The sequence below is a fragment of the Aythya marila genome (genome assembly GCF_965140915.1).
Source record: "Aythya marila genome assembly, chromosome: 4".
In the NCBI taxonomy this organism is placed as follows: domain Eukaryota; kingdom Metazoa; phylum Chordata; class Aves; order Anseriformes; family Anatidae; genus Aythya; species Aythya marila.
This window is the reverse complement of record NC_139045.1, coordinates 21,041,253-21,063,818: the sequence shown is the minus strand read 5'-3', so window position 1 is coordinate 21,063,818 and position 22,566 is coordinate 21,041,253. Positions and strand designations below refer to the sequence as shown.

Genomic DNA, 22,566 nt, shown 5'->3' with positions numbered 1-22,566 from the left:
TACTTCATTGAGCTAAATATTTCCATTTAAGTGTCCTTATTTTCCAGCAGTTTATCTAATTTTCTTCTCTTTGTTTTCTGTTTTAGACTTTATATGTGCCTCTTGGTTTATGCTTTTACTGACACATTTTTAGCCTGATAGGTATATGTTTTTTTCCATCCTTCTCTGTGGTATCTTAACAATGCTTTAACTCTATAAAAAAAACAAGCATTTTTTCCCCTTTTCATTTCTCCTTGCTTTATATTGTTAACCCAGGGTTATGTCTTTATAAGTTTGCTTAAGAGCCTCAATTCTAGGGGAAGTTGTTTTTTTAAAAAAGAAAAAGATTTTTCCATCTTGAAATGAGCAGCTTCTGCTTAAAGAAGTATAATTTTAGTATTCTTTGGTCTCAAGCTTTGTGCAATAATAGTAGTTACCAATACTTACCCGTGTCTAAACATGCCATCTTTATCCCTCTCAAACCACGATGATGTTACATTTTATACAGCAGTTCAGCTCTTTACATCTCTGCAAAGAACCTTTTTCTGACACTAGAAGTTCAAGTTTACACTCATTTGTGAATTTTTTTCTCAAACCCTCTATTGAGGTTGCTCATCTGACAAAAATACTAGGCAATACAGCAGGCATTTTCCCCCTAATTGAGTGTAAATTCCCAATTCAGGGTTCTTAATACTATCATAGCATGCCACCTGAATCGCATTGTGGAGCAGGAAAGCATTCCAGAGCCTGGGCAGCTTTAGTCCTTCTGGCCAAGGATGAGGAGTCCTGAGCAATTTATGTGACTCAGTCACCCACTTGAACTTTGGGGAGAGGAAACTCTGTCTTTGAGAAAATTGAGGTGACCCTTATCTGAGTCCTGTAGGTTAAGTATTTCATAGCTTTCCTCCCAAGAAGCTTGATCATCCGTAAATAAAATGTCAGCCCTTCGAATGTGGTGGGGGGGCTATAACTCAGTCCCCGTAGGGTGTCAGCATTTCTGGAGGTAGTTTGATACTCTGTCGGGAAAAGGTAAAGTACAGACAGATTGGTTGTGCTGGCGATTCCTGATGTGACTTTTATACCCAGTGACTTTCCTGATTGCTTTACAATTGATGTGTTGTCATGGCTCCCATAGGATGCTCTCTGCTGTGCCCGATGATTTAACGTTTCAGATGAACATTAAACTGTTTAATTCTCTTTGTAATGCTTGATTCTAGGAGAGAGATTGAGATGCATAACCTTACCTCTAGATTTCGAAAGTTCGCAAGAAAATAAGTTACTACAGGGAATATTTTATGGAAAGAAGGAAGTTATAAGTCAGATTTCCAGCAGATGTTTGAGGCTTCTGCAGAAACTAATAATAGGGGTTCGGGTTTTTTTTGTTTTAAACCTCGCTGAGAACTGCGTGTGTCCTACTTTCTAATTTGATAGTAATCCAAATACACAGTGGAATTTCTTGGAAATTGAAACTTCAAGGTGTCCTCTTTATTGTCTGTTATCTCAGGCAAGAGTATCAGAAGACCACCTAAGTGTTTAACACTGCTCTTCCACAGTTAAAGTTGTAAAAGAAACAGTGGTCTTAACAGGAGACCAGTCAAGTCCATTAAATTGTGTCCTATTACAAGTGTATTATTTCTTTTTCTCCTCTTGCTTACGGAGAACTCCATCTGTTAGACCAGATTTAATGTGCAGTAGATGAGAGTCCCGCTGATGTCTTGAGGAGGAATTTGTCTTTTGTTCATTGGTGTTTTGTGTTGTTCCTTCAAAGTCTTAGAAAAGGAATATGTTCACAATTGCTTTTCTCTCTAGAGAGTTTTGTTTGTTTGTGCAGAAAAGATTTTCTTCTCATCTGGCTTAGATACTGTGTGTATATAGGACTGAAGGAGAGCAGACTAGATTTTCAAACAGAATTGATACAACTCATCTCCTTCCAGGTGATGGTACTGCTTGTCATTTCTCTCAGTGATGCCAGGTTGATGGTGGGGGGAAAAAAGAAACTTTCAAAGGTTAAGAATTAAGAATTTCATTTGTCCGGTGTCTTCCAGTGCCTCCTTTATTTCCCACAGCTCTGTTACAGCCTTGCTGGAGGTGAAGAGTCATATCCTTACACATCAGGTTTTAGTAACCATTTATGCCAGACCATGAGCCAAAATACTATTTCTGATTTGTTGCTGCTATTGTTAAGGGGAAGGAGGCAAATGCAATTAATAGTATACAAATCTATATACCAGCAGTAGTGCTAACATAGGTAATGTTGTATTATCTGTTGCCCTCCTCAGGACCATAGAACCACATATTTTGATTCTGTTCAACCCAGTCAATTGTTTAAAAGCGGTGTCTGAGGATTCTCTAGCATAGAGAACACTGGAGAAAACCTGAGCTACAGAAATCCTGAGCTAACATAGCACTTCTTCAGTAGCCAGCTTTTGATGGCACTGAAGTCTCAGGCTTAATGTCAGGGATATTTGTTCACTCCCTGAAGTCTGCTTTCTACTGATACTAATTAGTGTTTGGTCTTCAGGGTTCAGGACCAGGAGACAGGTAGGTAAAATACAGCTTTCCAAACGTACTTCCCCAGGAGTGCTCTTTTGACACCACAAAGGCTCCGGGCTTGTGATTCAGCATCCTTTGCCCTCTATTCCCCCCACAGAAACATTATGTTTATAGATGTGTCTAGATACTTCTTTTTCCTTATTTTCAATAAGCAAGGATGGTTGGTAGCTGTGCAGCCGAAGTGCTGGCTCTCAGTGTTTAGGGACATGATTCTAATAGAGTTTTATGTCCCAACTGAGGTATAGGACAGTATTGGCTGTCTTCATCCATGTTACACAGAAACCTTCCACATCCATCTATCACCCACTAAAGCTCCCCAGCTCAAAGGCAAAGACAAGGTAGAGGGGGGAGGAACCTTTTAAAAATAAAATTGAATCATTGCACCTCTCTGAAATGAGAAAGTGGTGAGCTGATGTCTGAGTAGTGAATATTGATCAGGAAATATGGAAAAGCTTTCCCTGAGGCATCCTACTTATCTCAGTGAAATAAATGGAAGAATACTCTGGTTTAAAGTATTTACAATCCACAGATAATGCAAATAATAAACCACCTAAAAGTCCTTCCTGTGTTGCACCATTACCATGTGAACTTCAGGAGCAATTAGAGATCCTGACTAAATCTGAAGCTCTGCAGTGTTTTGAGGCTCTTTTGCCTTTATTATGTATCCATAGTTAGGATATGGATGGCGGCACAAGAAGGGGCTGTTTACACTTAGGTAGAAGATGCTTTTCTGCTGGTTTTGGAAAAAGCATTTGGGAAGGCTCTCCATACTCTCCTCTTCTCCATACCTCCACCTATTAAAATAAAGGAGACATCTTTGAAATCCTTCAGCAGAATGTATGAATTAAGCAGCTTTAGTATAACAAAGATGTTAGACTTTGCTATTCTGTAAAAAAAAAAAAAAGAAAAAAAAAGAAAAAAAAAAAGTGAAATACTGTTCTTTATTTGTTTTTATTTTACATATTAAATGAAGGCCAGATTTAGATGATACTTCATAATGGATTGTTGTGTAGCACCATAGCATCATATCAAGCCCCGTTTTACAATATCTGCATTGTTACGTTTAATTTCCAGATCATTCACACGTTGCCTTTTTTCTTATCAATGCATAGGTACTTCATGAAGAAACGACAATACCAGGAACTGATCTGAAGTTATCATACTTAAGCTCCAGGGCTGCAGGATATAAATCTGTTCTGAAGATCACTATGACCCAATCTGTTATACCATTTAATCTAATGAAAGTTCATCTTATGGTGGCAGTGGTAGGAAGGCTTTTCCAGAAATGGTTCCCTGCATCTCCAAATCTGGCTTACACTTTCATATGGGATAAAACTGATGCATACAATCAGAGAGTCTATGGATTATCTGAAGCTGTTGGTATGTGTTTTAAGCAAAAGTTTGGGGTTTTTTTGCATTTTTGCTGTTGTCTTGAAAATAGAGAAACACATCTGAAATACCTGTGTCCATTAATCAGAAAATGTTTAGCATAATAAGATGAGAAACAATGGTGGGTAGTAAAGTATATTAAACTACACAAATCTAAACTTTTAATTATGAGAAAAGCATGCTTCAAAAGGAAAAAGAGACTGCTCACTGTCATTTTTCACCCATAGTTCTTACCCATGAGTAACCCTCAGCCTAATAATATGGTATGGTGTTCAGTCTGTGCACTCCCCATATTTTAGAGCACAATAGCATTCTGACATAATTCACAAAACGGGTTTCTTCTGTACCTGTCCTCTTCTAATAATTTTTAATAAGTAAGATTATTTTAATAACCCAAGATTACTTTTTAAAGTATTTTGAAATTCTGTTTAGTATTTTCAATACATCTAAGGAAGCCGTAGGGATTTTTAGGTAGCCTGTGAGAGCAGAAGAACACACACAGTTTAGGAAATTACATTCTTTAAACTATTCATCTGAACAAGTTTCTATAATTAATGAGGAAATGCACTGTTTTTTTCAGTGTCTGTAGGCTACGAATATGAGTCTTGCTTAGATCTGACTCTCTGGGAAAAGCGGACTGCCATTTTGCAAGGCTACGAACTGGATGCCTCCAACATGGGTGGCTGGACATTGGATAAACACCATGTCTTGGACGTTCAGAATGGTAAGGAGTTACGCTTCCTCTTCCTAATTTTAATACTCAGCTGCCTCTCAACTGCCCCACACCTTAGTCATCTCATTTTAGCTTTTCAAATGTTTGCTTCCCTATTTTAAAAAACTGAAATTACAGAATGCTTTGCATGTAATAAATGCTTTGCTTCCTCCTACTAATGCATATGCATTAATAAGTGCATCTAACAGTGCCATTCTCTGTTGGATATGTTCTCCAAAGAAACCACCCCCAAAAAATTAAGTGATGCTAAAGAGACACTGTTTCTAAAGCAATTGTAGATGTCACCATTGTTATTGGCACTAGCTGGATGTATGGTAGCAGTATCTGGAACACTTCTTTTCACAAAAAATTAAAAATTAAATGGCAATAGCAGGCATTCCTGCCGAACCGAGAGGTCTCCACTTCCAGTTTTAAATCCTTCATTTATACAGGAGATTTTCCCCTTCAGGTCATGATATCCCCAGCCACAGCATGACTGCTGAGAGGCGCATTTAGTGCATGGTTACAATCTATTCTGGAGGATAAGCAGTTGTTTCCACTGTCCTCTCATTTAAACCCTTCCCTGATGTACATCCTCCCCAGGATGCGTGGTCAGCTCAACACATTGCAGGTGACAAATGACAGTGCCTTCAGTCAATGAAGGCTCCTTATGCCCCTCATTATCAGGACAAACTCCAGTGAGCAAGTCCTCTTTAATCCCAGTGAAAAGATGAGGAGCAGGACACACTTAACAAGGACCGTGCCTTGGCATCAAGGTCAATTTGTCCAGTGTGTCTCTCAGTTACTGCCAGGTGGGTGCCATGCTAAGGAAACACCAGCTGAACACTGAACAGGAGGAAATACGTAAAAATTGGGCTAGAAGTGTGTAAGAAAGGTGAAATAGACAAAGTTGCATAGCTTATGGTAGAAGTTGGTTGCACTCAATTTTTGTGGAAAGGAGGTACCCAGAAGTAATTCAGTGGGAAGAACATCACTTCTGTGGTACCCAGTGTCCCTCAGAGGTCCTGCTAGTGCATCAGTTTATTTGCTGTGATATGCTAATCATCACCTAAAAGCCTTGCTTCTGGCTAGTAGAAAAACAAAGTACCCAAATAAAGGGAAAGGTGTACCTAAATTGTACCTAATTTAAAAGTGGGTGGGGAAAAGTGCATATTCCTGAAAGGTAATTCATCTAAAAATGTAAAGAGCTACAATTCTAAATATATATATAGATATATAGATATATATATAGATATATATATATATATATATATATATATATATATATAAAATATTGATTCTGTTCACAAGTTGAATTGGCGGTGGCTTTAAATTATTTTCAAGAGTACATTTGACAAGTAATGACTTTTCAAAGTGACGTGTGTCTAATTGAATAAACAAAGTGGAGAGTTGTAATGGCAAGGTGGGTGAGCTGGAGAAATGTATTCAGAAGAGAGTGCAGACACTGTTTGTACGGACATCCTAAGCTACTGCAGTAAATAGTCTAATGTGCATCTCTTAGTCTGTGATAATAGAGGAGAAATGTGAAGGACCAATTTTTCAAGGTAATGACAGAATAAATCAGATGCAATAGTGCACTGTGCTGACTTGTAGAATTCCTCTGATGAAAATTATAGAACTCAGCTATTTCAGGCAAAATTATGGTTCCATGATTGTCATAAATGATGTAATCATAGGAGAGGGGATTTCGTATACTGCTAATGCATTCTGGCTTTGACTATTCATGAAAAATACATTCTCCTTCTTTTGATTTAGATTACTTATTTAGATTACTTGTTGTTAAGTTTCCATAAACCATTTTCATTCTTCCCGATTTGATCATGTTTATTGGTCTTATGTTTATAATCTCCCAAATTTTATAACATTAAAAAGTAGTGAAGCCACCTAAAGCATTTAAAGGGCAAAGTGTTTTTTCCTCATATCTTTCAGTATAAAGAATGCATTTTCAGTCTGTAAGGACTGACAGAGGAATACATCTTAAATTTCCTCTAAGCACCTCAAAAGACAAATGTATCCCTTAGCCCCAAATTGCCTTTGAAACTGTATGGACAATTGATAAAGCATTTATCACTGTAAAGTACAAAGTAAGTGACACATGGTTTACATGGATTATACCACGAAAAGGTAAATTGTGACTTATGAGTACAACCATAACACCTGACCATTAGTAGAGTACCCATTGATGGATTCACTGAGGTCTATAATACAAGAAGAATCTGGCAACATTTTTAACATGCTGTAAATTCAAACATTTTTTCCAAACTGAAGATTTAACATAAAGCATGCATTTTTCTTCTCGGTTTCCTATGGAGGCTATAAGGAAGAAAAATACTGCTGGCACATTGCTTTGTCTTTACAAAATTACTGTTCCTTTCATGCCTCAAAGCAGAATTAAGTTTAAGAGACAGGTTGGCCTGGCACCACAATTTTTTTTGTTTTTTTGACATTTTTAATAACTGCCTATAACTGCAGACATGGTATTGAGGCAGACTTTATTGCCAGAGGTAGATTTTTATTGTGAGCTGAGTAAAGAGCCTTTTATAATGTAAGAGTGTGGCAATCTCCAACTTTTTGAAGTAACTGTTTAATTCATATTTTCAATTTGTGGTAGTAATCTGCTTTAGATTACATTTGACAACATATTCATAATTAGTTAAAGTAGGGCATTAGAGATGCAATTTGCAAGTACATTTTTTTCCTTTTTAATGATATATACACAGGTAGAATTTCAGTTATTTCAGGAGAATTTCTAAACAGAAGTTTAAAATACATTTTTACTACATTTTTTGGACAAGATAATTTAATGCTTTGTGTGTGTTTTAGTGACTTTATTAAAACATTTGTAGTTCATAACTAAGTTCTGTTACTTGTAGTGAGAAAAAAAGTGGTGCTGAAACAATTACAAGTCCGTTAAACTATATTGCTCAAATAAAAAGAGATACTCAGAATATCTATGCATCATCTCCTGTACATACATTCAAGGTTTTTATAAACTTTGTTGTTGTTATTTTGTGATTTTTGTATTATCTGCCAGGAATCCTCTACAAAGGAAATGGTGAAAATCAATTTATATCTCAGCAACCCCCAGTTGTCAGTAGTATCATGGGCAATGGAAGAAGACGCAGCATCTCCTGTCCAAGTTGTAACGGTCAAGCTGATGGTAATAAACTACTGGCTCCAGTTGCCTTAGCTTGTGGGATAGATGGAAGTCTTTACATTGGAGATTTCAACTACGTTCGACGGATATTTCCATCTGGAAATGTAACTAGTGTTCTGGAGCTAAGGTATGTTATACTCACATTTGGACCTTTTGAGTTGTGAATTACTGATGCAAACTGAAGTGTGGAATGGATTTCTGATGTTGTGTAAGTTAGGGCTTCCAAATGCTTTTGAAGCAAAAAAGTGGACTCAAAAATTTTAACATGTTGGAAATAGTATTTAAAACTGAAATGATGAAAATTTACCATGGTAAAATACCTTAACTCTGTAAATGCAAACTGTGAGAATTTGGTCTTCCCAGAGTAATTATTCTGTGGGTTTAAAGAGTGAGTATATATAGTCAACGTGAGTGGACCTCTTCACTAATGATAGATTTAAATGTTGCCTTCTTTTCATCTTCTAACATCCTTTCTGAATATTTTTCTAATAATGTTTTTCTGTTCTTTTTTACTTGCTCCCACCAAGAAATAAAGATTTTAGACATAGGTAAGCATTTCTTAAAGAAGATTTCTATATTTCTAACTGTTCTTTTTTCTTTTTTAACAAATGAATGCTTATAATGGACAAGTCCTTTCTGAGATGTATTATTAGGAAAGGGGAGTATTTTTCAAAAATAATGAGTTCATATGTTTTAGTTATGTCAGCTGTCAGGCTGCATCGTCCTTTCGGATACAAGCTCCTATTTTCTCATCACTCTCTGTCCACAGCCAGGCTTCTTTTTATGCTTGTATGTGCCCTCCTGCACTATCCCTTCATGCCTTCTTGCTCCTGTTCCTTTGCTCACACTTCCGCTGTTTCTATCAAAACTCATTCATTAGTCAGATCCCCCAAATACAGTGAGAACAGCATATAACTAATAGAAGTATTACAGAAGTAGAAATTACAGAAGTGTAAAGTGAGTTCATTTCATTAGCCTTTTGATGCTGAGCCTTTTCAAGCTCACATTAAACAGATGCTTTTGTTTAAATGTGAACTTTTCTTAGTAATGAAAGCTGAAATTGTCATGTAATAACAAGACTCCAGCAGTTCAGATTGTGAAGTACGTGAAGATTCCATAAGGCTTGTCACAGAAACAAGAGTAATCAGAGGGGTTGTAGTGCAGCATTCATCTGTCCTGGCATAGGTACAATAGTGGCAAGAACAGAGGCGAGGAAGGTGGATGCTTAGAAGTGCTTTGCCACAGCAGCTGTCACTGAAAAGGAGACAAAAACAACGTTATGCTAAAGCCTTGTTGGATACATGAAGCCCTGCAAGACTTTGTGTCAGACTTGCTAAGTACAGGGCTCAGCAGCCCTGCAGGGTCTCTTTCACTCCTTTTTTGCTGTCAACCCTTTTCCTTCCTCATTTTTCAACAAGGAGAGTCATATCTCGGTTCTCCTTTAGACTATTTTTTTTTAAGTTCACTTAAATCTGAACCTTCTTTATAAGGACAGGTTTTATGTTCAAAAAATTATTTCAAGTGGGTTAGGCAAAAAATTCCATGACTAAATAAGACGTTTGCATCACTGCTAATAGTCAGAAATGGGAGGTGATGCATAGTCTGGCTGGTTTGAAGTTATTTTCCAGGTGTGACTCTGAGGTAATCTGATAATTTTAGATTTCATTATTAAGTTTAATTTGCATTTGTTGCACTACTTTTAGAAGAAATCCCTTGTGATAACACAAAGCTGTGATTACAGCTGTATAAGACATTGTCTGACAAATGTGTGGAATACAGAGTAATACTGAAAATGGGAATTTGGAATGGACAAAGGGGATTAAGGTGCTGGTGCGCAACGAGGTGTGTTTTGCTGTGATTTAGTGGTGATGGTCTCTCCTACCTCCAGCAGAGTTGTGGTCACAGTCTCAGCTCTGGCCTTTCAGAAACAATTCAGTGAGGGCAAACATTGGGGCTTCTCTCTTTTATTCATGTACATGTTCATAAGCTCCAGACAGTGACATTGTAATCATACCGCACAAATTAGGGTAACAGCATCTTCATAGGCTTGTGTAGCAGATACAAAGTGGGGGTTCCTCCTGAGGTAGGCAGATGCCTTGAAGACCATGGACAATGAGCACTGCAGCAGTGGTCGTGGAGCCCAGCAGGCAGGGAGGTGTTGAGCCCAGTGTACAGCCCAACATGGTCTACCTGAGTCTGAGTTTTCTCTCCCATCACAGGACGTTTTCCCAGCGTGAAAACTCTTAGGGTTTTGCTGCTCAGGGACTTCTTAAGCCACAAGTGTACCTTTATGTTATATCCCCTGACACCTCTTCGTTCCCTTGATTTATTTGACATTTTTTAAACATGTAAACTTTGAGCATCCACCAGATCCTGTGGCCATGGGTTCCCCCAGCTTCAGGACACACTGCGAGAGAAAATAGCTTCTTTTGCCTGGTAAAATATGCATTCACCAAGTAAAACAGATGACAAGCACTAAATACTAGCTGAGAGCTGTTATCTGCTCAAGCATTCACCTTTCCTCACCTACAGACATGGCGGTTCAGCACAGAGAGCAAATCTCCCACCTCAAGGCGCCTGTGCTCTAAATTAGGGAGACGCTGCAGGTCGAATTTATTCTCTAATCTACCAGTGACCTAACGTTTTTTCAGTCTGAAAGCTGAGCTGATGTCTTTATACACCCTGCTGCCTATGGCTGATTAATGCTGATAGGCATTCATGGAAGCAATTTTTAGAAGGACTCTGAAGACAGGGAGGTCACTTGTAGGCTATGGCGATATCCTGCAGAGAGACAGAAAAAAGTTTTCTTAGACCTAAAAACAGCTTTGAGGGCATATGGTTTAGATGGCATACATTGGATGGGAGAGTATAGACCAGGGCCAGAGCAGGAAGAGTAGTGTTTTTTTAAATTCTGCATGGAGAGTAATGCAAGTGATCTGACAGCTGAGGATTTAAAAGAACAGCATAAGCAAGATAAAGCAGTGAGAAACAGATCATGACAGCAGCTAAACAGTAGGCAGCACTTACAAGTAAGTTTTTCTAACATTTTACCATTTTGCATTAAGAAAGCCAAAAACAGGAATGGGAAAATGTGCAAGGTCTGGTCACTGAAAAGGCTTAAGCTGTTTGCACACATGCACGTGTGTGTGTGCTTTAAATCGTTAGCACTGTTGATTAAGTGCAGATAGAACAAGATAATTTGTAGTTGTTTGTCTTTATTGGACCATGTTGGCATGTAACCACTTCTTTTCCAGAGCCCTGTGCAGCAGCCTGGCAATACTGAATGAGCCCAGAAGCCTGGCTCTGCATTTTACTTCTCTGTTCTTGTTATTGGTAGAGGGCAGAGCCTTAACATTATTTCAAACTACAACGAAATAGAAGAATCTCTGCAGCTTTGCAGGTGTTAGATACTTAACCCTGTGCTATTTTAGAGGTCTGCATAGTGTGCATAAATGTCTTCTGGCTAGGAAACATGGTTTTCAGTGGACAGTGATCTAGTTCCTCAGATTGTGCCTTGCTCCAGAGAATTGGTGGTTTGTTCCTAACGGCTAAAGCTACCTCAGCTTTCTGACCTTCCCTTGAAAAGAAACACCAAAGTTAAGCCTGCTGTATTGCCTCAGAAAGAAACCATTAGACATTACTTAAGACAAATTGAAGAGTTTATATTGATTCAATAATATCCTATGTGCTCTCAAACCTCAGGGTTGTTGGGATTATTTTGGATAAAATGAGAAAATATCCTTAAATTGTCGTCTGTATTTTTTAATAAGGATGCACTACTTATTACCAGAACTCATCCTGACTAAGAAGGACTGTATCATTTTTGCTGGAATTAATTAAAATATAAATGTTTTCATATATATGAAGAGAGCAGCTTTAAAAAATCTTTTTTAGATATTTAAAAAAAAATGTTAGGCATAAATCATTTAGTTGATTTGATGACTCTTTATTCCAACAACTGAAAAATGCAATTTAGGCAATGTTAAATGAGTTGAAGAAAAGTACCTTAATTTAGATTATAGTAGCATAAGAAAGGACTTTATTTTAAATTACAATGAAATAAAATTTAATTCACATTTTGCTATGTGTTTATACGTGAAATGTCTGCAAAGTTTCTTAAAGACCAGAGTAATCATATAAATGGGTATAATTTAATTTGCAGCCCATGGAGATATAAATAATTTGTACACTATATAGTGATCGTATAAATGATCTCTTTGTAAATTAAGGTTCGGAAAATACCTTTAAACTATTTAGTGCATTGGCAATAACAAGTTTTTAACAGACAGAAATTTGAGTTAAGGCTCCACTTAATTGTTTTCAGGCATGCTGTATAGCATTCAGCTCTGTAACAGGGCTTTTTAAGAGGTGCTAATCACTGTGTATTTGATTTCATTAGTCTGCTTCACTTGATTTCTTCCTTCTGCACCAACATGTTTAAACTCTTAAAACCAAAGAAAATCCTATTTATGCAACACATTTTTCTGTGTTTTTGTAATTGGAGAGCTATAAAAATCTGTCCCTGCTAAAAGGCATCGTTTGTTCACAAGTTGTTCCTGTTGGTCTCTTGTTGCTTTTTCCAAGTGGCAGTACATAAAAATGTGTTACATTAGCACAGTTATGTATTTACAAAATGTGAAGTACAGTGTTCTGCGAACAGATGTTTGGATATCACCAAGACTGGTAGATACGTTTCAGCAGCGCTTTTGCAAACATCAGAAGTGGAACTGACTGTTCTGACACTGATTCAATCCATTAGGAGAGCATCTGAAATTACCTCCTGTGTTTACATGACCTTATTTCAGTTCTTCATGCCGTAAATTAGGTCAGGAATCCTAACTGCGGTGGGTTAAGTTTCTACGTCGTAATATATCAACCCAAAAGGTACTCTCCAGGGTAGGTTTTTTCACCAGCAGGGGAGAAAAGACAGTAATTCTCAATTATGTAGCACCAGTGGAGAGGCAAAGTGTACGTTTCTGGGAAAATGGTTAGCAATATATATTTTCACTGTAATAAAGACTGTGTTGGCATAGTTAGTGGTTTTGTGCCAATGTGTACAGTTGTTTGAAATATGACTCTGTGTTAAGGAAAACGGAAAAGCTCCGCTCAGTGTTCTGGTGGAAAAGATGACATTTCCTAATGCGTTAAATCATGCATGTCACGTCTTTGAAAGCAGTGGATTAAACAAATACTTATGAAGGATGTCTTATCTCTTGCCTGTGAACTAATAATATGAACTCTGCCTTATCTGTTTATGAATTATATAAACCGTGCACCCCAGCAGCCTTATGTAAATTATAATAAAACGGAGAGGATGATAACAGCAACAAAGTGTAAGCTAGGGTTGGGGTCATGGTGCAAAGTTTGAAACTGAACCAAGGTTTCAGTCAACACCAGTTCTAAGACTCCACTGTTTTGATGTGGCCTATTATGGCGATGAGAAGTGTCTCTATAGCATTGTAGACAAAATCGAATTTTCTGTCCCAAAAGGATGACTAGTCTAGGTTGGCCTGCCTCTGACACAGGAAACAAATGAAAACCGAGAAAAGCTTTGGGGCCATGACCTCTGCTGCATAAGCCCAGAGCACCAGCATGATTGTTAACTATTTATATATTAGTACAGACTGTGTGTGAACTGAAATCTTTTCTTCTTGGTCCGACGTTGGTGCAATTAATTACAGCACAAGCAATGTGTAATTCCTTTTTACAGCAGCAACCCAGCCCACAGATACTACCTCGCAACTGACCCCGTGACAGGAGATTTGTACGTTTCGGACACAAACACACGCAGGATCTATCGGCCCAGGTCACTCACGGGTGCGAAAGACCTGACGAAAAATGCTGAGGTAATAGGAGGAACCGGGGAGCAGTGCCTGCCCTTTGATGAGGCAAGATGTGGTGATGGAGGCAAGGCGGTGGAGGCAACTCTCATGAGCCCTAAAGGTAAATATGAAAGTTCAGAGATGGGCACGGTCACGTTTAATACAAGAGTTGGTTCAAAAATGTAGTTTCGCATAATTTTTCCCAACGGGGAAAACCATTGAGGAAGAGAGCTGCAGGAGAGCCGGGTTAATTTTATAGTCAATATGTGGCTTTCATGGTTATTGAGCACTTTAAAATGCTCATTTAGATTATGTGTTTGGCAAACAATGGTGAAGATGTAAAATCAGTGTTGCATGTGGTCCCACTTACCCAGTGTTTCAGGTTAACTTAAATGCTAGGCCTTTTTCTGCCCTTAATATACACACCACTATATACATACCACTCAGGCCCGTAGTTATAGATAATATATTAATAGCTGGCACAAGAAACTAATTTTTATCCTCTTCACTGAAGGAATAGCAATCGACAAGAATGGGTTAATCTACTTTGTTGATGGGACCATGATCAGAAAAGTGGATCAGAATGGCATAATATCCACATTGCTTGGCTCCAACGACCTGACCTCAGCACGGCCTCTAACCTGCGATACCAGCATGCACATCAGCCAGGTACATGTTAACAGCCGCTAATTGAGAAAGCAAATCTGGGGCTAGAAATGCAAATGCAGCTTCCTTGCCCATTAAAATAAAACTGGGTGGAGTGTGTAATGAATATTTAAGAGGAGAATTTGTGGAGAAAGAAACCTATTCCAAGGATGTGAATCTCAGTGTATTCTCCTAGCTATAAATGCTGCTGTATTCAATTTTTCTGCCCATAAAGTTCAGTTTAGTTTAGAACAGCAAAACCATCAGCAGGAAATGTTAAGTCCAGTAGTAAATACTGGAAGAACGACAGATATATTAGAATTGTATTGGCATGTCGATGTTTTCTGAATTACTAATAGCCTACTAGGGTGAATGAGAGGATATATATATAATAGAGAAATTCTTTTTTTGTCTCAACAAGTTTGTATAGGTAAGAAGAGATGTCACTAGTGCTGTGTTTAGAAATGGAGCACAGTCCAGTGTTTCATAGTCTGGAATGTAGTAAGTTATTTTTGCTGGTGCAAAAATAACTGTCCATGAACACTAGACTGATAGCTCTCTTTATTTTTATTTATGCATTGGTGATACAAACAAGTATGGCACTTATTGGAGGGGAAATTTGACCTGTATTATAGTTCCAATGCTGCTGTTTTTCAATGAAGCAGTCATCTGGAAACCTGTCCCCTTACCTCCCTGAAATCTTTCATTTGCTGCATTTCTTTTTGTACAAGTCTTTTTGTCTTGATTGGTTACAGCAGATGAAAAATATCCGTACAGCATTCTCTAAAACTGAAGGTGAATTCATTCATTTCATTTAAGGTGCACTAGTGAACTGTGTAGTAAACCACTTCTCTTTGTTAAGGTTCGTCTGGAATGGCCTACAGATTTAGCTATCAACCCAATGGATAACTCCATTTATGTTCTGGATAACAACGTAGTTTTGCAGATCACCGAAAACCGTCAGGTTCGCATTGCTGCGGGGAGGCCAATGCATTGCCAAGTACCCGGAGTGGAGTACACGGTGGGCAAGCATGCTGTACAGACCACATTAGAGTCAGCAACTGCCATTGCAGTGTCTTACAGTGGAGTACTTTACGTTACAGAAACTGATGAAAAAAAGATTAATAGGATAAGACAGGTTACAACCGATGGAGAGATCTCATTAGTTGCTGGAATACCTTCAGAGTGTGATTGCAAAAATGATGTCAACTGTGACTGTTACCAGAATGGAGATGGCTATGCTAAAGATGCCAAACTCAATGCCCCTTCCTCTTTAGCTGTGTCTCCAGATGGCACGCTGTATATTGCTGATCTGGGAAACATTAGGATACGGGCTGTGTCAAAGAACAAACCCTTATTGAACTCAATGAACTTTTATGAAGTTGCTTCTCCAACTGATCAAGAGCTTTATATCTTTGATGTCAATGGTACTCACCAGTACACTGTGAGCTTAGTCACTGGAGACTACCTGTACAATTTTAGCTACAGTAATGATAATGATATTACTGCAGTCACAGACAGCAACGGGAATACTCTTCGTATCAGACGGGACCCCAACCGGATGCCAGTAAGAGTGGTCTCTCCTGATAACCAAGTCATCTGGTTGACGATAGGCACTAATGGATGTTTGAAAAGCATGACAGCACAAGGACAAGAGCTTGTTTTATTTACCTACCATGGCAACAGTGGACTTCTGGCAACTAAAAGTGATGAGACTGGGTGGACCACTTTTTTTGAGTAAGTACATAAAATAAAGCTAGATGCTGTATAGTTCTATTGAGCTATACAGCACCACTTGAAATATTGCTAAAGACTGGTAAGTAAATGTGAAGATGACACTTAATATCAAAAAACACTGGAAGATACTTTTCGTTTTCCAGGCTGTCCACATCTATCTTATTTATTCTAAGCATTGGGTCTGCGTAATCTTAAATTCATTATTTTCAATTTATGTTTTATACATTAAAATAATTGTGAGACAACATCTCACTCTTGTCAATAAAGTTGTAACTCAGACAACTACGATTTTTACATTTGCATGAGAAACTAGATTTTTTATCCTCTTTGCTCATTAGATTGACATTGTTCTGCAGCAAATACTGACAAGAAATGTGCTTCACTGCTAAACGTTTTTTTCTTTATTTTTTTAACATCTTTTCTTATTACATGCCTGCACTTTCTTTTACCCACAAAAAGCTGGGTGGATTTTTTTTTTTTTTTTTTTTTTGAAGTGGTGAAAGCTTGTTTCCCTGAGTGGCAAATATCCAGGACCATCTCCTGGATGACATGACAAGCTTTCACACAGGTGGACCCTGGGTGGAGGAATCTGAGAAGAGAAAGCAAGATCTTGGGGGAAATACCATTCCTGTAGGAATAAACTGAAAACACAGACCACCAGCAGTGTGTGGTATACACGCATGCAAACACAACAGTGAGAGATACTAGATTTTTAATTTTACCAACCTCTGAAAAATCTTTTAAGTTAATTGTTTCACCCTGTGTAAGTCATTATATCATAAATGCCTGTTCATAACATTAGCAAAAAGTTTTACGGAATCCTCAATTACATTGAAGGAGGAAGGTCATGACAGTTTATAGATAAACTAGTAGAACCTGACAGTTCAGATAGTGCCTTTAAAGGCAGTTTCATCCCCTAATGAACTAGACTACAGACTGATATGCCAAGCAAAACATATCAAAAATACAGCTTAAAACACAATTTATTTTAATAAAGATTGATGTAAAATTAACACTGATTTTTTGCAGTTATCTCAGTCAACTGGAAAATAATGTGTGTTCTTAAATCACTTGAAAGACAGATGCCATGGTTGGGTAAAAATGTGTCTGTGAAGGAGTGGAAGATGTAAAGTTAGTAAGATAAGTAAAAGCATTAGAGAGCCCTCAGCTGAAGTATTCAGGATTACAAAGGGCATCATGAAAATCCAGTAAGTCATTCTTCTTTTTTTTTTTTTCCTTCTTTTCTCCTATCTTTTAGATGAAATGCAGTAGCAACTGCTGCCAAGGTCAGGGCCTGAAAAAAGCTTTCAATTCAACACACATGATAAAGAAAATAAAGTGCTGGTGTCAGGCAGCGGCAGCAAAGCCAAACATCTGTGTTCTGAGATAACTTCACATTTATGTCAGTGTACATTTGGCCGAGGCAGTACACAGGAAGGCTATGAGCACCTGTATCTACTCTCCAACCTTTACATTTGCCCATCAGAGACACGAGAGCAGCAGGTGCTGCTTCACTGCATATTGTGTCCTGAAGTGGAGACACGGCTAGAAGTGCTGATTCCTAACAAAGACAGCAGGTGGAATGGCACTGCTGCCAGTTTTAAGGTATTCTTACAATAAGCTGCAAGTTGGCAGGCCTTTCGGAGTGGGCACGATACCAAAGCATTAGCGCACGTCTGTAATATTTAATTGTGCATTTGTGCATTGCTGCGCATCTTTTTAGGTCCTGCCAAGAGGACACAAGCACAGCGAGGATACACAGAGGAATGAGAGAGGCACAGAGGAATGAGAAGCTGTTCAGTCAGGAGGGCATGTGTTCTCAGTCCCGGGAGTTAGCCGTGTCCTATATGCTGAGAGACCAAAGCACAGCTTCAGATGGGCTGTAAATACTCATCTATTTCCACAGAGTAAATCCAGTATTTAACTGTGACACACAAAACCCACTTGTTTCCAACATGTGATTTGGGCAAGGCAGTCAATTTGGGGGATAGTGAAGTCCCTTACTGAAATTAAGGCATCTGTTGGGTACAGCAGGCACTTCAAATCATGCTGGCATTCATACTGAATAATTGAGGACCCAGAGTTTTAATCAGGGCAGTAATTTCTCACCACGATGTGTGTAGTTTTTGCGTGCCTACTGTGGTGCACTGCAGAAGCAGCTGATGGCTCCTGAATGTATTGTCATGGTGTCTGCAAGATCACAAGAAAAAAGCAGATACTCTGTTCGCCAGTAAGCGTTTTAAAGGCCTGTATTTTTCCTCATAGGAAGAATTTATGCTACTGTGTGTCATGAAATAGATAGTTATTTACTGAGTTTGTAAATAGCCCTCTTTCACATCTGGTCTGCTTTCGTGCAGGCTTTCTGGTCTGTGTTAGGTATGTCCAGCTGGCTTGCACAGAACCCAAAGGGCAGGCTATTCCCCTCAGAATATTATATTATTTCCAAGCTGCTGTTTATGCACTTCCTAAACAATTGCCTCGGACCAATGTCTCATTATAAGTCCCAGGCTGAAATAATTATGGAGAGAGCAAAGCAATTTCATTCACCCCAAATCTGCAAGTGTATTAGGCTTTTGCAGAAGCAAAGATATTAATCTCCTCTCTGTATCCATGGTGAAGAAGTAATCTGTTTAATTGCAACACGGAAGATGGAGATTAGACATTTGGAAAAACTTCACTGTGAAGATTTTGGAGCCCTGAAGCAGACAGACAACAGTGACCCCTTACCCTTCACAGGCTGTCTTTAAGAACAGATGAGACATCTTTGAGGACTAACTTGGGAAGAACAGATCCTGCCTTGGGGTAGGGGCTGGACCATCTGACCTCTCAAGGTCCCTTGCAGTCATGTTTTCTATGATGCTCTGTACAAGCTAATACCAAATATAAAAAATTGTGCTGATTATGTAAAGCTACAGGGAATGAGCAAAAAAAAAGCACCGAGTTATTTTTCTTGCCAAAACAGCATTCTTAAAGACATCCATTGGGTATCAGAGCTGCTTACTGTTTTTGGACATAAAATCCCCATACACTAAACTTGTGTCTGTGTACTTCCCTTTTGAAGAAAAAGTAGATAAAAATGAGACCATTCTGCATCTTTTATTCTGGGATCAGCAAACATTGTTTTGACTTTGCTTTTCAGTGGTGGTGATTTGTAATAGTAAATCTGCCTTCAGCTGGATTTCCAGAGGCTTCTGCATCTATTGCCGAAGTGGAAACCATGCATAGTGTTCAGGGGCTTGTGTTGGAGTGACATGGTGTGTGTGTGTGTGTATCTCAGCCCCAGCTTTTGGCATTTTTACGTTGGTAGGTAGGATGGGCTAAAAATTCTTCAGTTGAACATTTTTCTGCTGAAAAAAATGAAGTCCTGTTAAAGCTATAAGGTTTCCCTAGGATGCCTGGATAGGAATAAGAAATGAGGAGAAGAAATTGTTCTGACTTTCTTGTTCTATTTTGGTAATAGCAAAATATTTCAGTTTCATTACTGGATACATTTTCTTTTCATATAGGAGTTTGTTTATGTATTTTATTTACTTTATTTACTCTATATTATTACTCAGCTTCTCAAAATATTTTGGGAAGGGAATAAAGTTTATATTCCATTGTGAATTTAGACTTTCTTTCAACTCAGACTTAAAACCTTTCAACTGTTAGAATTTCCAATGGAATAGAAATGTCATTTTTCATCTGTGATTATGGCTGGGTTGTTTCACCATTTGGTGGTCATGCATCTGCTTAAATGGCAGAAGTTACAGTGGAGTAAAAATGCTGCATTTCTAGTAATAAAAAGATCAGTCTTCACAGCCAATTCGGTAATAGCTTTGTTAACTCTTGTACAAATCTGTACAACTGCACCATGGATTCTGCTGAGTTCTCAGTGATGCGGGAGTAGATTTAAGACAACTATTTAATTTTTTGTTAATTTTTTGGAGCAACTTTTTGGTGAAAAGAGGAACCTTTGAAGAAAATACTGCATCCCAAAATTGGCAATCGCTGCCCTGGCACATATGACAGCATCTTTTTGTGTTGTCCCTCTTCCCTACAATCTCAGTCACACCAATATCAGAGCCAAAAAGAAGTTTACTTTTTATTTTATTTCATCTGGACACTAAATGATCTAGAGTTTATTTTATTTAGTCTCCACTTTGCCTGAGGGAAGGACTGGCATACAGGAAATACTTGTTTTATTCTATGTGGTTTTCAAAGTGAAAATTACAAGTGCTTGTAATCAGAAGTGAACTCCTAAGAAGCCCCGAGGTGCCCCTGTGCAACTGGCTCAGCGGTGCAGGAAGGCAGAGCCCCCAGCCTGCCATGCCACGTCTCCATGAACGCCCTGGTGTGCCAGCACTTGCCAGCCAAGTCAGCTGAAAATGCTTCAAAAGCTCACTTAAAAAATAAATTAATTAACTAATTATTATTATTTTTTCAAAAAAAAAAAGCAGTGTGCATACAAACTGGCACCTGAGTGGTCTCTTCCTCACAGACGGCTGAGGACAAGTTGTGGTCAGCCCAGCATCAGGTGGCCGGGATCCATTTCCAGTGGTCCTGGCCTAGGTGTGTCTGCAGGCTCCTTTGTAAAGAGGCAAAGCGCTCAGTAAGTTTCCAAAGGCAGCAAATGCTACAGTTCCACACATCTACATTTTCTTTCATTTATGCCTCGTGCCCCCGTTTCCCTGAGAAGTGCAGACAACATAGCGATCGCCTTTGGCTTCCTCTTCCCCCTTTAGCTAATCTGAGGTAACTTTGCTCCCTTAGCTGTGAATTCTTTCCAGTAGCCACTGATTATTATCTCTTTCCTGTCTTCTCCACTCTTGCCTCGCTCTCCTTTTGGGAGCAATGTCAGCAGGCAATATCTGATCCAAACTAAGATGCCTCCTCCTCTTCCCTGCGATTTCACTCCCTTTCTTCCAAGTCTCTTTTTGGCTCTCCAGACCCTCCCCTCCAACTGCATTTCCTTACTTCCTTACCTCGTATCTTGCTCCTTGCCATGTCTCCTGTCATTTCTCTAAGGCGTGTTTGGCTTCCCTGCCTTTTCCTTTCCCAGAGGTGCATTTCTTCTCAATCCCCTCTTGTATCTCTTGACAGTCCATCCAATGTTTCCCCGGGTACTTCATGCCCTGAGCTCATTTGTCTTCTCATTCCTCTCCTCCCTCTCTCGCTCAATTCCTGTCTCCAAGGGAATGCAACAGAAATCAAAGAGAGTGACATTAGCAGGCAGAGCTCTTACAAGTTTACTTTGCTCCCACAGTTAAATTAATGAGCTTTCCAGCCCTTCCAGAAAGGCGGTGAAATTGTGCAGACTGTGAAATCCTTACGGTAATTTTACAGGCAAGAGAGTTGCAGGTGAAATGTATTTCCACTGCGTGCTGCAGAGTATCACGCTTTACATATGAAGCTTTTATTAACAATGCATTCATTGCTGTGGTTGCCTTAAAACTGCAGCATTCAGAGTAAGACCCTGCCTCTGGCTTGGACTTGTTTAGTTTCCCCGTGCAGCCGGCACATCATCTGTAACTGTCGGCATTTGGCAACAGGGAACAGATGATATTTTGCAGTATTTCTCCTGCTTCGTCTTAATGGCTTTCTGGTGGAGTCTGACTTGGAAATACCGAGTTTCTGCTTGCAAAAAGTCTAAGGAACTTTTAATGAAAAGTTAAATTTAAAGAAAAGCAAATATTTAATTTCAATCACGTAAAAATTATCTCCCAATAACAGTGTCAATTCACTTGAACTTTTACGGTATATTAAGGTGTTCACAATTCAGTTTCCATCATTAATATTTGTATACTGTTTCTTGTAAATTTGGGGGTAACTTTGGGTACATTTTGGGTTTTATTTCTGTTTCTACTTGTGTTCATTTTTCTATCACATTTTTGTTTCAAAAAATATCAAAAAAATGCCTACTCTTTTTTTCTTGCAATTTTCGGGCTTTCATTATAATTTGATTTTGTTTTCTTAAAAATACTAGAATCTGGTACAAAATTGTAATCTGTTTTTTGTTTTGTTTTGGTTTGTTTGTTTTTTTACCAGCTCTAAACAGTGTCCTCTGAATGTCCTTGGTATCACAGTGCTGTTTAGATATTTTTCTCCTTTTACCATCAACAGCCTTCTGCACCTTTTGCTTTTACTGTCGCTGCTTTGTGCTTCATCTGTCCAAACTGCAGTGGCTTTGAAGTAATTAACCACACTCATCACATCAGTTTTGTATAATGTTCCCATACTGACTTTTGCATCCTCACATGAGCCTTTACTTGCAAATCATGTCTTACAAGTGTGATAACATTAATCTTCCCATATTATAATTACTCAAGCAACTTAATTCATGTTCTCTTCATTCTTATTTTTTTCCTAAGTGTCTTTTTTGGGATATTTTCTAGATACCTAGTCCTTGCACATGTGCCTCTTTATCCACGTTGCTTCTCTGAGTCCAGCAGGCAGTGCACATATTACTGTCTGAAAGCACCTTTTAGGAACTAGCTGGTTCTCTGTTAGTCAACATTTGGTGTTTCTCCTCCTCTCAACATTGAACAGACTGAAATTCTAGTAGGTGTAAC

At 38.6% G+C, this 22,566-nt stretch overlaps 1 protein-coding gene across 3 annotated transcripts in view; it reads left to right on the top strand.

Annotated features, from left to right (window-relative positions):
• TENM3 (teneurin transmembrane protein 3) overlaps positions 1–22,566 on the top strand; it is a 417,392-nt gene that overhangs the window by 368,457 nt on the left and 26,369 nt on the right. For all 3 annotated transcript variants that reach the window (XM_082759677.1, XM_082759679.1, XM_082759678.1), the window contains 6 exons: positions 3,645–3,912; positions 4,502–4,645; positions 7,689–7,938; positions 13,522–13,754; positions 14,148–14,302; positions 15,141–16,015. In XM_082759677.1, coding sequence (XP_082615803.1) covers positions 3,645–3,912; positions 4,502–4,645; positions 7,689–7,938; positions 13,522–13,754; positions 14,148–14,302; positions 15,141–16,015 — 1,925 coding nt within the window. The remainder of the gene's footprint in view (positions 1–3,644; positions 3,913–4,501; positions 4,646–7,688; positions 7,939–13,521; positions 13,755–14,147; positions 14,303–15,140; positions 16,016–22,566) is intronic.